The sequence below is a fragment of the Numida meleagris genome, chromosome 1, assembly GCF_002078875.1.
Source record: "Numida meleagris isolate 19003 breed g44 Domestic line chromosome 1, NumMel1.0, whole genome shotgun sequence".
NCBI lineage: Eukaryota > Metazoa > Chordata > Aves > Galliformes > Numididae > Numida > Numida meleagris.
In genome coordinates, this window is record NC_034409.1 from 174,542,512 (window position 1) to 174,560,363 (window position 17,852).

The 17,852-nt window shown below is 43.4% G+C and overlaps 1 protein-coding gene across 7 annotated transcripts in view; it reads left to right on the plus strand.

Moving 5' to 3' along the window:
* Nucleotides 1-17,852, plus strand: part of ATP8A2 (ATPase phospholipid transporting 8A2) — a 325,803-nt gene that overhangs the window by 8,282 nt on the left and 299,669 nt on the right. For 2 of the 7 annotated variants that reach the window (XM_021379117.1, XM_021379126.1), the window contains exons 1-2: nt 13,200-13,344; nt 16,325-16,379. The exons of 2 other annotated variants lie outside the window; for them this stretch is intronic. Coding sequence is in view for 2 of the 5 variants with exons in the window: in XM_021379084.1 (XP_021234759.1) it covers nt 13,266-13,344 (79 nt within the window). In the remaining 3 variants the exon portion in view is untranslated. Of the gene's footprint in view, nt 1-13,199; nt 13,345-16,324; nt 16,380-17,852 lie in introns of those variants that run through there. 3 more of the 7 variants (XM_021379109.1, XM_021379084.1, XM_021379091.1) reach the window with 2 other exon arrangements.

Genomic DNA, 17,852 nt, shown 5'->3' on the forward strand with positions numbered 1-17,852 from the left:
CGGAGCTCTGAAGAGGAAGAAAGTTCTGCAGTCCTGAACGCTGGGCAGATATGTCGAAACGTTGGCTTACTTGATAATTACTGAAAACATTTGAGAACTTTTTACCACAACCCTAAAGAGAAAATTAAAAAAATGGGAATAAAGCTGCTGCAATAATAGGTCTGATATGATTTCGTTGAGATAGTGCCATTTTGTGTTAATGTAAAACAGGATTAGATAATTCACTACTATTTTTGGTTCATTAGACAGTCAGGTTTCCAGAAGTTGCACACTGAATGTTTCTGCTATGATTGCTGTTGTCTGAAGAGACATGAAGCTGCTCTGTGTTGGTAGGATCTCCTGCATAGAGTGATCCCTGCAACCAGAGGCAAGAGTCAGTCTTGAAGTTTCTTTTTCCCATCTCTGTAGTAAACAGCACACAGGATTTGGGGGGGGGGGGGGGGGAATGATTCCCACTGCATTGCTGGTAGACTGCGCATCCCCACTAGAGTCAGTTGGTTACTCCCATTTACACTGATGGTTGGGCACTGAATTTGGAACCACATACTCGTAAAAATCTGATGTGTGAGCATTACCTTCTCTCTTTACAGGCCTCTAAAGATAATCTGATATTGAATGTCCTAACAAGAAACTTTTATCATTACTTTTTTGAAGTTCCTTTCCAGGTTGTAGGCATGTTGCACATAACCATCCCGCTGAACTTCTGCCTTGATCTGTTACTAGTCACAAATCAAATCAGTACTTCACTTATGCCCACTGGGGAGCTGGTGGGGTTTATGTCTCTGTGGGCTTGTTCACGTCCAGACAAGGCAGATGGAACATGTAGAGCATATGTTGATATTAATTAGGGAGTAGACAACTGTAAACAACTTTGTCTTTTTATTTTAAACAAAATTAGTACGTGAACTAGCATTCAGTAATGAGAAGACACAACATTTACTGCATTGGAGAAGGACAACAATGATATGGTGGCCTTGGTCTTCACAGAGAGCTAAGACTATTTTCCCCTCAGTTCTAAGTGTTCTGTCATTTGTGTGAGTGGAGCAACGGAATAATTTTACCTACTTCATAGAGTCCGTTTAAAGACAGCATTTGTGTGGTGCTTGGGAAGTAGGAAATGGTATAACAAAAAGTTTCTTTAGACAGATACGCATGCAGACGAGTTTCTTCATAGTTGCTGTTTGGCACTGGTGGTTCAGACCTCATGAAACCATATCCATGTGAGTGTTCTGGAGAGGAAAAACAGGTTGTGACTTTTCATGTAATCCTTTACTTCTTGTAAAGGTTTATTTATATATTTATTTTCTATATTTTCTATATTTTTATTTATTTATTATGTAAAACAGTGTGTTTCATAAATGTATTTCTGCAGGGTTTTCTTGCTCAGTTTCTTATTACTAAAATCACATTGTAACAACAATTCCACTCCTACCTAAACAATTCTATAAGAAAGTTGCTACATCACTTCCTATAGACTAAAATTTGAGAAGAGCAATTAACAACTGAAAGAAGGGGGAAGGGAAGTCCTACATTAAGAAGATTGGCAGTGCTTCAGCTACAAGGCTATGCTGTGACTGAGGCTAGAGCCAGAAATAGAATTGGATTAACGAAAGAAAAGCAAGTAGCTAAACTGAGGTCAAAGCAAAAAAATACAGAAATGCTTTAAAGTGATCTCATACGCCAAAAAGCTAGGAAGAGCTATTTAAGGAGCTTTCCTGTTATGTACACTTGTGAAAATGAAAATCAGTTCATACTATAAGAACAGTGAAAGAAGACTTAAACAATAGAAAGCCAATTAAGAGATCAGGGCTTAAGCTTTAAAATATGAGAGAAAATCACAATAACCTTTTCTGGTTGCATACACAGGTGTTAATACATGTGTTATGACAAGTAAGTTAAAAAAATATGGAAAGTATAGTAAAAATAATGCCAGCACTACAAAATCAAAGGAATAGTAAAAGCAAGTTATGTGAAAATTCTCCTTCAGGCAGGACAGCACAGTAACCCATAAAACTGAATAGGTTCTTCCTGAACGTCTGAGCAAAAAGTAGGCTTAACCTGTTAACCTGATCCTAATTATTACAGCTCTGTTTATGCTAATGAGCCCCAACACCCTAATTTGTAGTTTGTGTGAAGCTAATGCATGCAGAGTAAGAGCCTTCAAAAGAGGAAAAACAAAGTAGAAATGAATGTCTGTAGAGGTTTTGCTAGGATAGGCTGCAGCATTTAGGAGCCTTGTTCTTTTTCAGCTTTAGCATTCAGTTAGCTGAGTTATTTTTAAAATTTGGAAGCAGACAGGAGTTGAAATTATTAGAAATGCATATTTTTTGTTATGTTCATAGTTTTCATCTTTAGTTAGAGTACATATTGATTGTCTTTATTTCTTCTTTCTTTTTCTATGTAGATAAGGGGTCTTGAAGTAGGGAAAAGAAGGGGCAAGGTCTGGTTTTTTTTGGTATAAGAATTGCACTCTTTCTCTGCACTGGGGCACTGATCAGCAAAAGTATAGCTAAAATTTAAATCTGGAAAGTAAACAAACATATTTCTATATTAAAATAATTCTTTCCTGTAGTTAATTCTTTATTTTTATTGCTGTTGTCATACACACAAAAACTACGACACAAGCGCTGTGGAAGGGGTTCTCACCAGCTGTGCAGTAGGAGCCATTTTAAGGATTAAAAGATATGCTAAATGTGAGAGACCCCTTCCTCCTTGTCAGAGCGTAGGGCTACTTGGTGGTGAGAAATTAGTATTTTAACTGTGAGCTCAATATGAAGGTAATAGCTGAATGGAAGGTGTTGCTCCCTGATGAGAAGCTGTGCTCTTGGCAGCAAGATAGAACAGCCGTGTGGAAATGAGGTGCTAATGTCTATGAACGTCTCTAAATGTGACACAGTGCGCTGAAGACCCTAGGGAACAGCATGGAGCTGTGTCAGGGGAGGGGCAGCTGGGGGTTAGGGAAAGGGTCTGCACCAGAGGGCGGTGGGCATGGAACAGGCTGCCCAGGGCAGTGGGCACGGCCCTGAGCTGCCCGGAGCTCAGGGAGCGTTTGGACAGCGCTCTCAGACACAGGGATAGGATTTGGGGTGGTGCTGTTCCGTGGAGCCAGGGGTTGGACTCGATGATCCCTGTGGGTCCCTTCCAACTCGGGATATTCTGTGGCAGTATGACACTTAGCAGCTGGGGGCCTCTGCTTGTGTATGAGCAAATGGCTTCTGTGACTCTCTGTGAATGGAAAAGAAAAAAGACTTTTGGGCTTCCAAAAAAAAGCATATATGAAACTTGACCCCGGTAGTTATTCAAGAGAACTACTTGCTTATTTTATCTTTCAATCTTAAAAAAAAAAAAAAAAAAAAAGGCAATTGGGCTTCCAAAAAAAAGCATATATGAAACTTGACCCCGGTAGTTATTCAAGAGAACTACTTGCTTATTTTATCTTTCAATCTTAAAAAAAAAAAAAAAAAAAAAAAGGCAACTAGTTGACTTTCAAAATTTCCCTTCATGACAGATGGAGAAACTTCAGAAATTTGTATCTAATCCAAGCATGGATGCAGCTCAGCGCTGACTGAAGGCTGAAGTTCTGTCTGAAGCAGTTTAGGACCACCTTTGGATTCTGTCTTGAACCCATGTGTTGTACTGAAGGAAAGCTCTAGTCAATCAGATATGTCTTAAGAACGACACTGCAGTGCTCTTTGCTCCCTAATGAATACGCTGCCAGCGCAAATGGAGTCAGATAGGTGGTGATGCACGAAGTCAGGCAGGGGTTTCTTTGTCTGGGTTGTTTTCCCTTTCCTCTCTAGGGCTACTTTGCCATGAAAAGCTCCTCCAGTACTAGCATATGAGTCATAAGCATAATTTCCTCTAAATCCACAGTAGGCTGTGCAATGCTAGATAATTAAATATTGAGAAGGTCTGTGACTGTTATCTCTGCACACTCTGGTAGCAGTTCCAATAAAACAGTGTGTGCCTCTTGCAGGCAGGTACCGGAATGTCTCAAAGCTGATGGATGGATGCGTTACAAATGTATATAATCGTCAGCAGTGATGGAATAGGTCAAGTTGAAGCCTGATCTGATAGAGAACAAACAAATATATAGGCAGTGAGGAACACTGTGCATCCTAGCAGATCTGTGTGGTCACAGCCCCAGCTGGTCCAGTCAACAAAACCTTGACGAAATTGCATTCACCTCCAGTCTGCAGCAGTTCAGACTGGGTCTGAACTTTAACTTCCTATTAAAGTGTATGGGAACACCAGAAGGTATTTTTTCAGAGAGCAAGCCACTGAGGCTGTGATTTAGGAGAAGAGGAAAAATTGTTAGGGGAAAAAGAAGAAATAATACTTCTAAAATTCATCCAGTACGGATTCTACAGGCAAGGCAGCTGTTCCAGGAAGTAAAAGCTAGAGTAAGAAAACTTCTTAGGTTGGGCTTTTTGTAATAACAGTGCTTTATTGGGGAAGACTTTTCCAGCTGTATTTAAATACAGGACTTCAGCATAATGGTAGCAGGTGGATGATGTCCCTTTAATACTGCAGTTAAAGTAACTGATATCTGTATTTTTCACATAACATGCATCGAAGGGAAGGATCCATAGGAGTTCCTGGCTTAATAAGCTTGCTTTCATCCCTGATCTGATCTTCTGGCTGGGGCTGTAGAGCAGAGATGAAGCTGGCTGATATCTGTAAGCCTCTCTTACCTGACAGAAGGGCCCTTTCCTGCAGAGGACAGGTGGAGGCATACGATGGAGGCTTTTCACTTGTCCTTGCTTAAACATAGAACCACTGTTAAATTTTCTGTTTTGGATGTGTGTCTCATACATCCATTAAGCTTAAAAATAAACTTGTCCTACTGAAGGGTTTTATTGAGATAATGGTCACAAGTATGTCTTGAGGTTTGTGCAGATCTCTTCCTTAAACTATCTTTAACATCGTTAGCTGTGTTCTGTTTTTGTTAGCCGTTAGTGACGCAGATCAGCTGTGAGCAACAAAAGATGTTCTGTACTGGATTCTTCATCTGGTGCCTCAGACTGAGAGCATTATTCTAAGTCCCCAGAGCCCTGCACCCCAGCTGTAGCATTTCTCTTGTCATGGAGTTGGTTTCCCTCAAGTCTTCAAGTCTTTTGGAAGCAACCAAGCTGGTGAAGAGGGTTGTGAGTTCTCATATCAGCATAGGCACTCCTGTTTCAAAGTGCCTTAGAAGGAGGCAAATATGTGTTAGTGTCTGAAAAGGAATCTCAGAAGTGTGCTACCTCTCTGCATGCCCTGTCCATATTGTGATAGTGATATAGAGCAGCAGTCACTTGGAAATGTACATTACTACTTGTAGAGCTCTGAAACAGCCTGGAGTTTCTTTCTGCTTCTTGCTGTTCAGATTCATGTCCATATAGTCCTCTCTTCACCGAGGATAGAATTTCTGTTTCTCTTGCTATATTAGAGTGATGGGTTGTATGGATTATGCTCATAGTTCTGGGGTTCAGTGCGGAGCTCTGCAGACACTGAATGATCCCTCCACTGTGTTAGGGTTGTTCAGCAGTCCTTGATCTGAAGTTGAGTGGCTAAAATATTATCTAATTCACAGGACAGTACTGATCCTGTTCCTGCATCACACCAGACTTCACAACTGGTAGGTATTGCATTAGAAAAATGTGTATATGAGTTAAATATTTTTAAGAACATGATAGCCTAATTTTATTAGCTTCTACACTAGGCAGTTGCAAATACACTCTTCTCTGCAAGACATTTGCCTGCTGCATGAGGTAGTTGAGAGTAGACTGCAATTAGTGACAATGAATTAGTTTCCAATTTGCTCTCCTTAATGTTTCCATTAGCAGTCCCACTAACAGTTGTAGTGAACCTTTAATGAATACAGTAAGCCACATAACCCACACAAGCCTACATGTCTGTGTCCGCGGTGTATTCTGTAACAGTACTGTGTAGTCAGGTTTTCCATCTGATTTGCTAAGTATTTCATCAAGAACTTTTTAGGCTTGTTCTAAAAGTATTACCTCAGTCAGGGGAACAGAGTAACTTCATTGTTGTCCCTCTTCTTTTGTATCGACTTTGTTCTGTGTTAAGCACTCTTGAAGAAAGGCGTAAGTAGCAGATGAGTGAGGGTGTAGGGGATTAATAATGTGTTGTTAAACTAAGAACAACATACTAGCTAATCCTTAGGATGTAGCACAATGCTGGAGTACCCTCTTGGGCAACATCAGTCTTACAAAGGCATTTTAGTGGCTTGTGCAAGCAGTGAAACACATCAGCATTGCAGGCAGGATCTGCTCTGTGCTCATCCAAAGTCATAGCAAAGCATCTAAGATGATTACTCAGCTGCATAAGGCTGTGCTGGATGGCAGGTCCTTCATCTAACAGAGGTAGGATCAGGTAAAATTAGATCTTGTTTCTGCAATAGCTGAGCCAAAATTAACTTAAAAGGGCCCCTTCCCTAGGGAAGGTATGCCAGCCAAAGGGACCTGGAAAGGCTTGAAAAGTGAGCTCACACGAAACTAATGAAGTTCAGCAAAGTCAAGTGCAGAGTGTTGCATTTGGGTAGGGGCAGTTCCAGATATATGTACAGTCTGGGAGGGGAACTCACTGAGAGCAGCCCTGCATAGAAGGACTTGAGGGTCCTGGTGGATGAAAGGCTGTATATGAGCCACCAGTGTGCAGCCCAGAAGATGATACATCCTGGGCTGCATCAAAAGAAGGGTGGCCAGAAGGAGAAGGAGGGCATTGTCCCCCTCTGCTCTGCCCTCATGGGGCCCCATCTGGAGAACTGCATCCAAGCCTGGGGACCCTAGCACAGGAGGGTTGCAGAACTGTTGGAGCAGGTCAGAGGAGGGCCACCAAAATGATCAGAGGGCAGCTCTCTAATGGGATAAAATTGAGGGAACCAGGGTTCTTCAGCCTGGAGAAGAGGGGTGTTCTGGTATTTGTGGGGAGCTTTTAAGCAGGAGGGAATCCTGTCACTGACTGTCTAACAGTGACATGACAAGGGGAATGGCTTTAAACTAAAAGAGGAGAGATATAGGTTAAGTGTTACTAGATATTTTTTCACTTGAAGGGTGGTGAAGCCCTGGCACAGGCTGCCTGGAGAGGTTGTGGATGCCCCATCCCTGGAGGCATTCAAGGCCAGGCTGGATGGGGCCCTGGCCAGCCTGGACTGGTGGTTGACGACCCTGCCCGTTGGAGGAGGTTGGAACTGGGTGGACTTTAAGGTTCCTTCCAACCCAAGCCATTCTATGATTCTGTGATTGCATGTGACAAAGCTGCTGGGCAGAGGCTGTGTGAGGTAATGCTGGGAGGGATGGTTGTGGCTGGTGGCTTCATCAGAGCCTGTCAGTCAGTCTTTGCTGGCAGAAGTTTTTCCCAATTGCTTCTTGGTCAGTCTCGGTGGTCCTTCTTCCCTCCCTTGTCCAACAGAAAGGATAAATGAGTTTGAAACACTGAGGTTCAGAGGAGGTTGCTTTAAACACTGGTTCCCTACTTCATAATCAAATGTCCCTTTCAGAAGGCAGTCTCAACTGCATCGTGTGCATGTTGGCATGCTCAGGGTCATGCTATTTAAATATTTTTTCCTCAACATCTGATGTTCTGCTAAGAGTTCTGTTTAGTGCATAGACTGTTGAGGGCTGGGATGTCCTTTACTCCCGTGTTTGTCCGGAGCAGCAACAATGTGAGACGCTTAGCATTTCTTAGTGTTGATCTGCCTGCAAAGTGCAGACACCTGTAGGATCAGGCAGCTGCAAAGCCCACAGGGAGATGTGGAGGAGTTAACATGAATCCTAGATGTGCCTGTGTTCCAAACAAAGTCCTTTGGATCTGAGAGGACAGGAGCAAGCAGTATAGCCCAGCAAGAGTGCTGAGGTAGCCCCAGAGTTCTTATCAAAGCTGATTCCCTTCTGTGCAGGGCCGTCCACTTGTCCTGGCATAGCACAGGTCAGCAGTGAAAGTGTGGTTCTGCAGCTGTTGGGTGCAGCCTTGAGAAAGTGGTGTGGGTTCAGGGGAGCATGGCCGTCTTGTAGTCGGGATCTTGTCAGTGACAGCAGTAGTCAGTAGTGAGATGGATGGTGTTGGGTTTGTTGCCCTTACGGAGATCCGCTTTAAAACGCTGAGGAACCTGCCCATACTTGGTTTGGTTTGCATTAGGGCCACCCTCTTCTGTACTTTTTCTTAAGTGTTAAAATTCACCCCAAAACGGTTATTACCCATGTCTGATCAGGGTAGGTGTGCACCCTTCTGTGCAACAGGTTAGGCACTGGAAGAAGCAATGCTTTTCTAGTGTGTTGGCATTCTGATGAGCTCTGCCCCAAAACCTGTGATGTACATGTGTGTGCTGTCTGTCATCTCCCCCTCTACTCTTCCTGCTCAGTCCCCAGCCAGGCAGGTCGTGGTGTCCCAGCGGAGCCCTGTCCTGCCAAGGGAAGGTGCATGGAGCAGGTGTGTGGTGTAAGTAGCTAATAGGGGTTACATATTTCAAGTAAGTCATATTGGGGTGGATGAGGGAAACTGAAGCTGGATTATAAGATGCACGGTGTTGGATTTTCATTTAATGTCAATCTGTGTTTTGTTAGAGCTGGATCTCCACTGTGGTAGGTGGAGACAGCTTTCCTCAGGACCTGGTATCAGGGTGATTATCTGCAGTTGCCAGAAGCAGCTCTCCTTGCCTTTCAAGCTCTTTGTCTCCTGCAGGTTTCTTTGATTTTTAAAAGCAGTTGTTTTTGTTGTGAGCGGTTCTGTGGATCCAACAATCTGTAGATGTGCTTTTACATGAAGATTCTCAGAACTACATTAAACTTGTCTCGGGAACCTGCTGGGTATGGGCTGCATGTGGTCTCTGTGCTTACAACTCTGTCATGGTTTTATGATTTTCGGTTATTGGTACTCCACATCATAACATCATGTAGTGAATGTACCTGGTTCTCAGAAGAGAAGGACTACTACATTCCCCACGGTACTTTGCTCCTCTGTTACCATTTTCCAGCCGGAGGGAAAAGATAAAAGCTCGCAGTATAAAAACTTGCAGATCACAAGACCTCGTCCCTTTTCCGCCCGTCTCTCGTCTTGGCAGCACCTTGCTCTCCAGCCGTCTTATTGTCGGTAGTAGAGTAAGGCCTACCTTGATTTTGGGACATTCTCTCTCTCTGTATTGGATTTATCAGCTTAAATTGTAATTATATTGTATTATAGTGTGTTGTTTTGCATTCTGATATCTTATTTAGTAAATTAGTTTGTTTCTCCTCAGATTGTTGCCACTGTTCTTTGCTCTCAGGGCCATCTCCTTACCCTTTTCCCCTTTTCCCTTTTCCCGGGGCGTGGGCCCATGGATCCCCCGTCCCCTTCGTCACGGAACCGGGCCGAACGCCCGTAAACCGTTGACAAACTCTTAACGCATCATCTTTGAATCCTTAACTTTGCACTCAGACTTGGCTGATGACTGTGAGTTAGGCCATATGGTTTTGTTTGGCAAGAACCAGTAAGTGCGGTTGTTGCCATTTGGGTTGGCACACAGCTGCCTTAAAACACTCCTGTAGTGTCTCAGTGGGTAAATGAGCTCTCTTTTAACCTGGTGGAAGACTATGAGGCAGTGGTCTTGGGTGTAGACCAAGTGCTGCTGCCACTGGGGGTGAGGAATGCATTTCTTCCCTTTAGCCTGTTGACTCTCAGATCTTGTTAAAAGTTTTCCTCTTTGATGGCAATCTAGAGTTCTTGCCTTAAAAAGGAACTAAGTAAACTCCATAGCACTGTTGATACTGGGTTAATATAGTACATGAATAAATGCAAGAAGCAGTAATAGCTTCAGGCTGCTGAAAACAGGCAAACTAGAAATATTTTAACATGGTAACATTTTTTGTTGGTGTTTACTCAATAGGTTATTAGGAACAAAGGGATAGAATAAAAAAGTGTTCATTTTGTTGATAGTGTTTCATTGTTTGCAGGTGCTTCATCTTCTTTATCTACATCAATATTTTAGCTTTCTAAAGTGGAAAGCGTATTTAGTATGGAAGTAATGTTTTTGAGACAAAAACACTGACAGCTGAATTGCAAGGAATATGTATTGAATCATGCTCCTTTAGCTTATATTTTGGTTGGCTCCCCACTTAGCAGCAGAGCACAAGCTGGATGTCAGGATGATAGTTCACTGTAATTGTTCACTAACATCTTTAAATAATAGAGGTACCAAGACCTTACTCCTGTTTACTTAAAAGCTTAGTTTCTGTGATAGGTTTTATCACAGTGTTTAAGTAAGTGGGGAGGAGCAGTCTCTGTACCTGGAGGGCAGTTTGAGTTGGCAAAGGGTATTCAAGTATTATTTGGCTAATGACATCTCAGAGCTAATTTGTTCATGCTGCAAGCTTTTTTTCTAGGAGTGATTGTAAATCAGTACTTGAACTGTACTCTGGTAGTCCTGGGGTGTCTTGACGGAAGTAATTATCATAGATAACTAGTGTAGTCTAGTCCTACCATGTAACTAGCAATACCACTGGAGTGAATGGCCTCAAGTTGCATCAGGGGAGGTTCAGCTTGGATAAGAGGAAAAAATTCTTCTCCTAAAGAGTGGTCAGATGCTGGGGTGGGCTCCCCATGGAGGTGGTGGAGTCACCATCCCTGGTGGTGTTCAAGAAACATTTAGATGTTGTACTGAGGGACACAATTTAGTGCAGAAATATTGGTGGTAGATGGGTGGTTGGACTGGATGATCTTGGAGGTCATTCCCAACCTTGGTGATTCTATCATTCTATGATTCTACAAAATCAGCTGACCGAACTGTACTTCTATCATAAGGAAGGTTGAGCTTGCACTACAAGTACAGCTTTGGAGGTGCAGCCAGCTCATATTTTGCATAATATGATGTGCTGGCACTGCAAATATGGATGTTAGCAGTGAGCATAGATGTGAACCTGCATCTCCTCAGTTTCAAGGCTGGAAGATTGCTGGAGTACTGTGAGATCAGAGGTTCACTGTGTACGAACAGCTGATGTCTGCCTCTGACTTTCTTTGACAGTTAATATAGGAGTATGTGTGAGTGCTATTCTATCTCAGATAAAAACGAAATTGGTGGTTTGTGTGTTAACTTTGCTGTTGCTTGAAGAACTGTTTTTTATGGAATTGCTGTTCAGGTCTGCTGTGCTTGGAGTGTGATGCGAAAGCTCAGGGACTGGCCTTCACCAAGTCCTAATGCATTCCCACTTTTGGTTGATATGGGGCCATTACTGACATGGGAAAGGTGGGTCTGTGAAGTCTTTTAGCGAAGTTCTTCTCCATTATCATGGTGGTAGTTAATCTTTTCAGAAGGCACACAGGCTTTTTGATTTTTTGTTATGGACAAGACTCACAACAGCATCAGGCTTCTGTTCCTGGGCTGTATGTGCACATGCCTGGATAGATGAACTGAGCATTGGTCTGTGGAACAAAAGGAGATCAAAGAAGACAGAGTTTGCCCTGAAGTCACAGCTGCTGAATAAAACTATGAAAATCACCTTACCTTTATCACATCTATAGCTTCTGGTTATCAGATTTGACAGGTTTGTTTAGAGAGCAAAGAGCCTGAGATAGTGGCCAGAGGGAGGAGTTCAAGCAGAAGGAAGTGGAAGTGAAATGAGGAAAGACAACGAAACCACAAATTGCAAGAAATACAGCAATTCTGGTCTGCTTTCAGCTGAATCTTGGTAATTTTGAGTGTAGTCAGAATCATTTGCACTGGGACAAGGGGAGATGTAAAAGCAGGGCAATGTAAAAACAAGGAGCTTTAAGTGTGACTCTGAAAGTACAGCTGGTTTTGCCCAGTAAAGAAAAGCTTGAAACTCAGGAACAGATTTCCATTGCACTTATTTTTCTGAAAAAAAATTTTCAGAAGTTGTGATACAACATTTCATGACAACCTAAGATACAAGATCCATTTGCAAACATCTTTCTCCTGTCAAATGTGGCTGAAATGGCTACAGGGGAACAGAAAAACTGAGTAGAGGCAAGGTTTGCTGTAAGGCTGATTTGCAAAACACAGCAAACAGATGAGACCAGGTACCTTCGTCTCTAATAGATGGAGAGCTCACGAAACCGGGGGTAGCTCAACCTGTCTGTTTTTTTAAGGCTGCCATTTTGCACTGGGAAACCACTGGACATTGGACTTCCTCACTTCACACCTTCTGTAAAGAGAGCAATATTTCAAATAACTTTTACAGATCAAGGGTTTTGTGGACAAGGGGAATATAAACCCACCATTTAGAGATTTCATTTATATATTTTTTACTATATAATAAACTGAGTCCTCTGTAGGTGATGTGGCAATAAGGGCTTTGGTGCACAGTTTTGGAATCAAAATCAAGTATGCGTATTTCTTCGATTTACAAAAAATGTGTCTGTAGACAGATGAATTGACTGATGAATCACCAGAGACATTGATCTTACTCAAACTTTAGAAAGTAGAACAAGAGACTGGAAATTGTTGAGTTTTATTTTTTTGTGTTTATACTACATGTATTTGCATGCATGCTTCCTGACCTGAGCATGCTGTCAATAACTTGGAAATTGATTAACAATGAACTGGAACCTGAAAATCCTCTTATTAAGTGACTCAAGATTACACCACAATCTCCCTGGCTACTGAGCTGCTCTGAGAATGAATTCCCTTTCCAGGATACAGTACAGAATATGCATCTTTGATTGCACAAGCTAGGAATGTATGTTTAAGAGAGAACCTACATGTAATGCTTCATTATTAGCAAGGGCCTGTTAGAAGACTTGTCTTCCTGTCAGCTCTGTGCGCATCTGTCGGTGTTTAGGATGATAACATAAAACTGGTGCCAGGTGCAAGTGTTACCTCGTGACTCTTTTGGAAAGGTACTTCACAGAAATCTTGAAGGGTTGGATACTGGAGGAGGATGACCAAGAGCAGCTTTCTGAACTTGAACAACGTCCAGCTAAGGGCAAATGAGCAGAAGTTGGTTATGCCTGAACTTCTGGTAGAAATTTAGGCTCTTGGATGCAAGTGGCTGAAGCAGTTTCTATGCTGCTGTCCTGGTTCAGCTGGGATAGAGTTAATTTTCTTGCTAGCAGCTGGGATGGGTCTGTGATTTAGTGTGAGAACAATGTTGATAACACACCAATGTGTTAGTTGTTGCAAGGCAGTGCTTACACTAAGCCAAGGACGTTTCAGCTCGTTACGCAGCCCCACCAGTGAGGAGCTGGGAGTGCACGGGGAGCAGGGAGGAGACAGAACCAGGACAGCTGACCCTGTCTGGCCAAAGGGATGTCCCAGACCGTGTGGCGTCATGCTGGGCAGTGGCACTGGGGGAGCTGGCTGGGGGGCTGCTGTTGCTCAAGGATGGAGTGGGCATTGGTCAGCCAGTGGTGAGCAAATGTGTCGTGCATCTCTTTTTTTATTCTTCTTTTATGTCTTTCTTTCTTTATCAAAATATTCTTATCTCAACCCACAATCTCTTGTACTTTTACCTTTTTTGATTCTCTGCTCCATCCCACTGAGGGGAGAGAGAGCAAAAGGCTGTATGGTGCTGAGCTGCTGACCGGGTTAAACCACAGCACCCGCTCATTTGGGAATGCTGGTACAATGCATTTGGGAAGCTAGTATGATGACTGGGAAAGCCCGGCTTGATCTCATTGGTTTTAATCCACCAGTAAACTGATCTTAAATCACTTTAATATATGGTGTGACAAACACCATCTGTACAAGAGCTGGATTTGAAATGTTCAAAGTGTTCTGTTCAGCTTGGAGAAGAGAGGGCTCCAAGGAGACCTCACTGCAGTCTTTCAGTATTTAGAGGGAGCTTATAGAAAAGATGGAGAGTGATGTTTTATGCAGTCTGATAGTGATAGAACAAAATGAAATGGCTTTAAACTAAGAGGTGGGAAGTTTAGGTTAGATGTTAGGAGGAAATTCTTTACTCAGAGAGTGGTGAGGCACTGCCACAGACTGTCCAGAGAAGCTATGGAACATCCCTGAAAGTGCCCAAGGCCCTGGGGCAGCCTAATCTGGTGGGTGTAGCCCTGCCCATGGCAGGGGATTGGCTGGGTGGACTTTAAGGTCCCTTCCAACCCTGGTGATTCCGTGGTGATTCTGTCATTCACTGCCTCTAGGAGAAGGATTAAATATCTTAATTAGTTGCTACCCTCACCTATTCAATCTGTTTTGAGACAACACACTAGAGCTTTCTAGCCCACTTGAATTAATTAGCAGGTAAGCTAATGTTGGTTGAGGCTGCGACATGTTACCAGTGGAGAACTGGTCTGTTCATCCCTGCAAAACTCCTCTGGGTTTCAGTGACACTGAGGCTATCCTCACATTACTTAAACACAGGCTCTCTAATGGTGGTTAAATAAAATGCCATTTGTGTTTCTGTTGTTAGAGACTTGAAATCCAAATTGTTACATAACAAGCGCAATTTGTCTAAATATAGCTGTAAAGAATAACACTCAAGACTTAAGTCTTGTAGCAGACAATGATTTCTACCATAATTGCTATTTGGGATGGTTTGTGGCCAGTATTCATGAAGTCACCAGAGCAGGAGTAAATGCACTAAAGCCAGTGGTGGCATTTTGTTTCTGGCTTGTAGTCTTTCTCCTTGGCTTGCCAGAAACTTGGCTTATATGTTTACTCCTCTTCCCCAGTGAAGTACAAGGGATGGAGGGGCATTTCCTTCATTCCTCAGTGTTTCTTTGGTGTGAGCAACTGCAGGCCCTCTGTGGTTTGCCTGTGCTGTGCTTCTTGCTGCTGGTTCAGCTGTTGGCGCAAAGAGAATATGCACAGGTCATCAGCGACTTGTGGGATGCATTTACATCATCTCTCCATGTGGAATGAAGGTGCTGAGGCTCAGCAGGTGTTTGAGGGTGTAGGCACCGGAGTAATTTGATCTGAATTTGAATAGAGTTAAGCAGCTGAAGTTCTATAAAGTTCTTCTCCTTGAAGAGCACAAATATTTCAGTTCCTGCAGGAAGAAAAGCTCCATTCATTAGGACTCCCAGTGTGATATGGAACTGTTATAACAATATACTCCTGGCTTCCAGAAGTAATTGCCTTTTACAAATCCAAGAACAAAGGTGCAGTAGAACACCTTGTTGCTTAAAAAACTCTAAAAGTAAGACAGAGTAGTTGACATATCGATGAACATTAACTTGTTCATCCAGTAATTAACTTGAAATTGTTTTAAATAAGGACAGCAGTGAAGCTTTGAAGATCTCTCCATCTACTGCATTTGGGAAAACTGATCAGTGGTAGTTCCTCAGCTCTGAGCGGTATGAGGCTACGCTGGAAATGTTATAACTATGCAGAGAAACTGGAGGATGGAAACTGCCTGTTCTGTCCCAGCCAGGAGAGGCGGATGAATGCCACAGGATCTAGCCCCTGCTGTTTTGCTATTTAGGAGACAGTGGCAGCAGCCACTGCAGCCACTGGATGCAGCCATATGTGCTCCAGCACGTTTGTCCCACAAGAGAAGGTGTGAGCTCTGCTGGGCAGTCCAGGCTTCCTTAATGAGTAAAACATGGGAAGTGGTGAATGGGAGGAGAAGAGATGGGTGTTCTGCCTGGGTAAGAGTCACCTTTTAAAAGTTTGTATGTTCTGATTCCTAAGGTGATGGGAAATGATAGAAAGATGCGCACCAAAAAAGAAAAGCCGCTGTGCTGCAGCTGTATTTCAGTAAGGACCCAGTAAACTCTTACAGATGTCAGTGACATGCCTGTTTTTTCTGCAGCCTCCCACATGAAATGAACTGGCTGATATCTGCTAGGCTCTTAAGAGCCCACAGCCTGAAGCAGGGAGGGTTAAACAAACAAACTGTTAAGGCAGAGAACTCTGAAAATATGACACCTCCTTTAATATGAGGTGCCAGCGGTGAGAAGATAGGTTATGCATGTTTTTTTTTTTTTTAAAGAACCAATAAGCAAACCCCCGAACCTCAAAATCCAAGACTCAAAATGTAATTATGTTCTTAAAACAAAACATTGCAAAATCTTTTTTTTTTTTTGTCTGACTCAGTTTTTCGATTTCTGGAGCTGATGGTGCCAAGCTGCTGATACTCAGCATTATGCATGGAAGGATTTCCAGTAATAAAGCAGTATTGATACAAGACAGTGCAGTGTTAATGGTAAACATGCCAACAGAACAGGTCTAAAAGGCTTCCTGCGTGTTCTTGAGTATACTGTGCAAATGGCTGATTTGTATTCTCCTTGGCCTGAGAAATGCAAAGGGAGGTGTGCACGAGCCATCAAAGGAGAGGGACAGATAGGTTCGGAGAGAATTGGAGCTGGAGCATTTTGCTTAATGAGAAATACTGAGCAGTTTGGGGGGAGGTACATGATTTTTTTTCTATTCTAGAATGATTTGGAGCATTCACATGAATCCTGGAGGCTAATGCCAAGTATGTGTTGAGGTAACCTTCTTTTACTGATTTTTGTAAAAAATTATTTTCATTAATTTTGAAATAATGTGTAATATTCATACCTGTCAGTACAGAAAATGTCGTGAAGGCCTGATCAAGTCAATCTCCCTGCACCAGCCAGCACATACACTTGTCATACCTTACCACATCTGTCAAGGACAAGTCTTGCAAAATTTCAACTTCAAGTTTCATTGTAACTTAATCCAGAACAGTTTTAGGCAGATGTTACCAATACAGTGCATTTCAGCTGCAGCTGAGCCTTTGAAATAAGGTGCTGGGGTCAGGGATGGCCGTGGCAGCTCTGAGGTTGCACAGAGCGAGCAGAGCCTAGGGCAGATGGCAGCCAGTGTCCCACTGGGACCCTTCTGGGCCAGGCAGCCCAGTGCCCTGAGCTTTCCTACCTCTAGGTGTGCTAACACGGCAGTCTGCTTTCAGATCTTGCTGGCCTGGATCAGGTTTGGGTTGAGATAAGTCAGGCATGAGCCCTGTAGTAGGGCCCTGAGAATCCAGGCTGCCCTAGCCACCTGGCAATCTCTTAGCATTTTTAATAGTAAAAACTGGCTACAGCTAAGTACTCAGCAAAGTACGAACAGATACAGTATGTGTTGCTCACAGATTCATCTGTGTAGGGAGTAGATGATGTTCTCAAACATTTTTCTCAGATGTTTTCCTCATGTATTATGCAACACTTCCCTAATGAAAGCTAGATAAGAGCAACTAAAATTGGAGTGTCTTCCTCTCCTGAGGAAAAAACACTTATTGGAGCTAGCAGTGTCCTCCATGATTTCCTGTCATTATCTTGCTCATGAATATTTGACACCCTCTCCTTGATGATCCCTTACCCGCCATAGCTGTGCCCCTTGCCAGGTGATGTTCTGGCCTTCTGCTCCACCAGCTCACAGCCTGACAGACCCCTCACATCTGAATCTGGCTTCACACTGGTGTAAACAAAACTCCACTCCACAGTTGTTCATGTTACGTTGGTGTGCCAGGCGGCTTCTGAGAGACAAAACAATGGAACAGGGCACTGCCGAGGTGGCCTCTGTGAGCAGAGCCCAGCGCTACCCTGTGGCGGATCAGAGCTGCCTCAGAAGGGACCCGCTGCTGGGCAGAGCTGAGGCGTGAGCGATTCTGGTTGTACCTCTGGGAGAGCAGATTGAAGAGAGGGGAAAAAGTGCTGCACAACAGCAGCTGGGAGAGAAGGGTGAGAAACAGGAGAGGAGCAGCCCTGCAGCCCCCAAGGTCAGTGCAGAAGGAAGGCAGGAGGTGCTCCAGGTGCAGAGCAGCAGTTCTCTGCAGCCCAGGAGAAGCCCATAGTTGGGCAGGCAGTCCCCCTGCAGCCCACGGGCACCACGTGGAGCAGATCTCTATGTGCATCAGCGTGAGGGCCTCCATAGAGAAATGTCCTGGAGATCATATGCTATATTGGAAGGGTAACTTAAGATATGATCTAGTTAGCCAAAT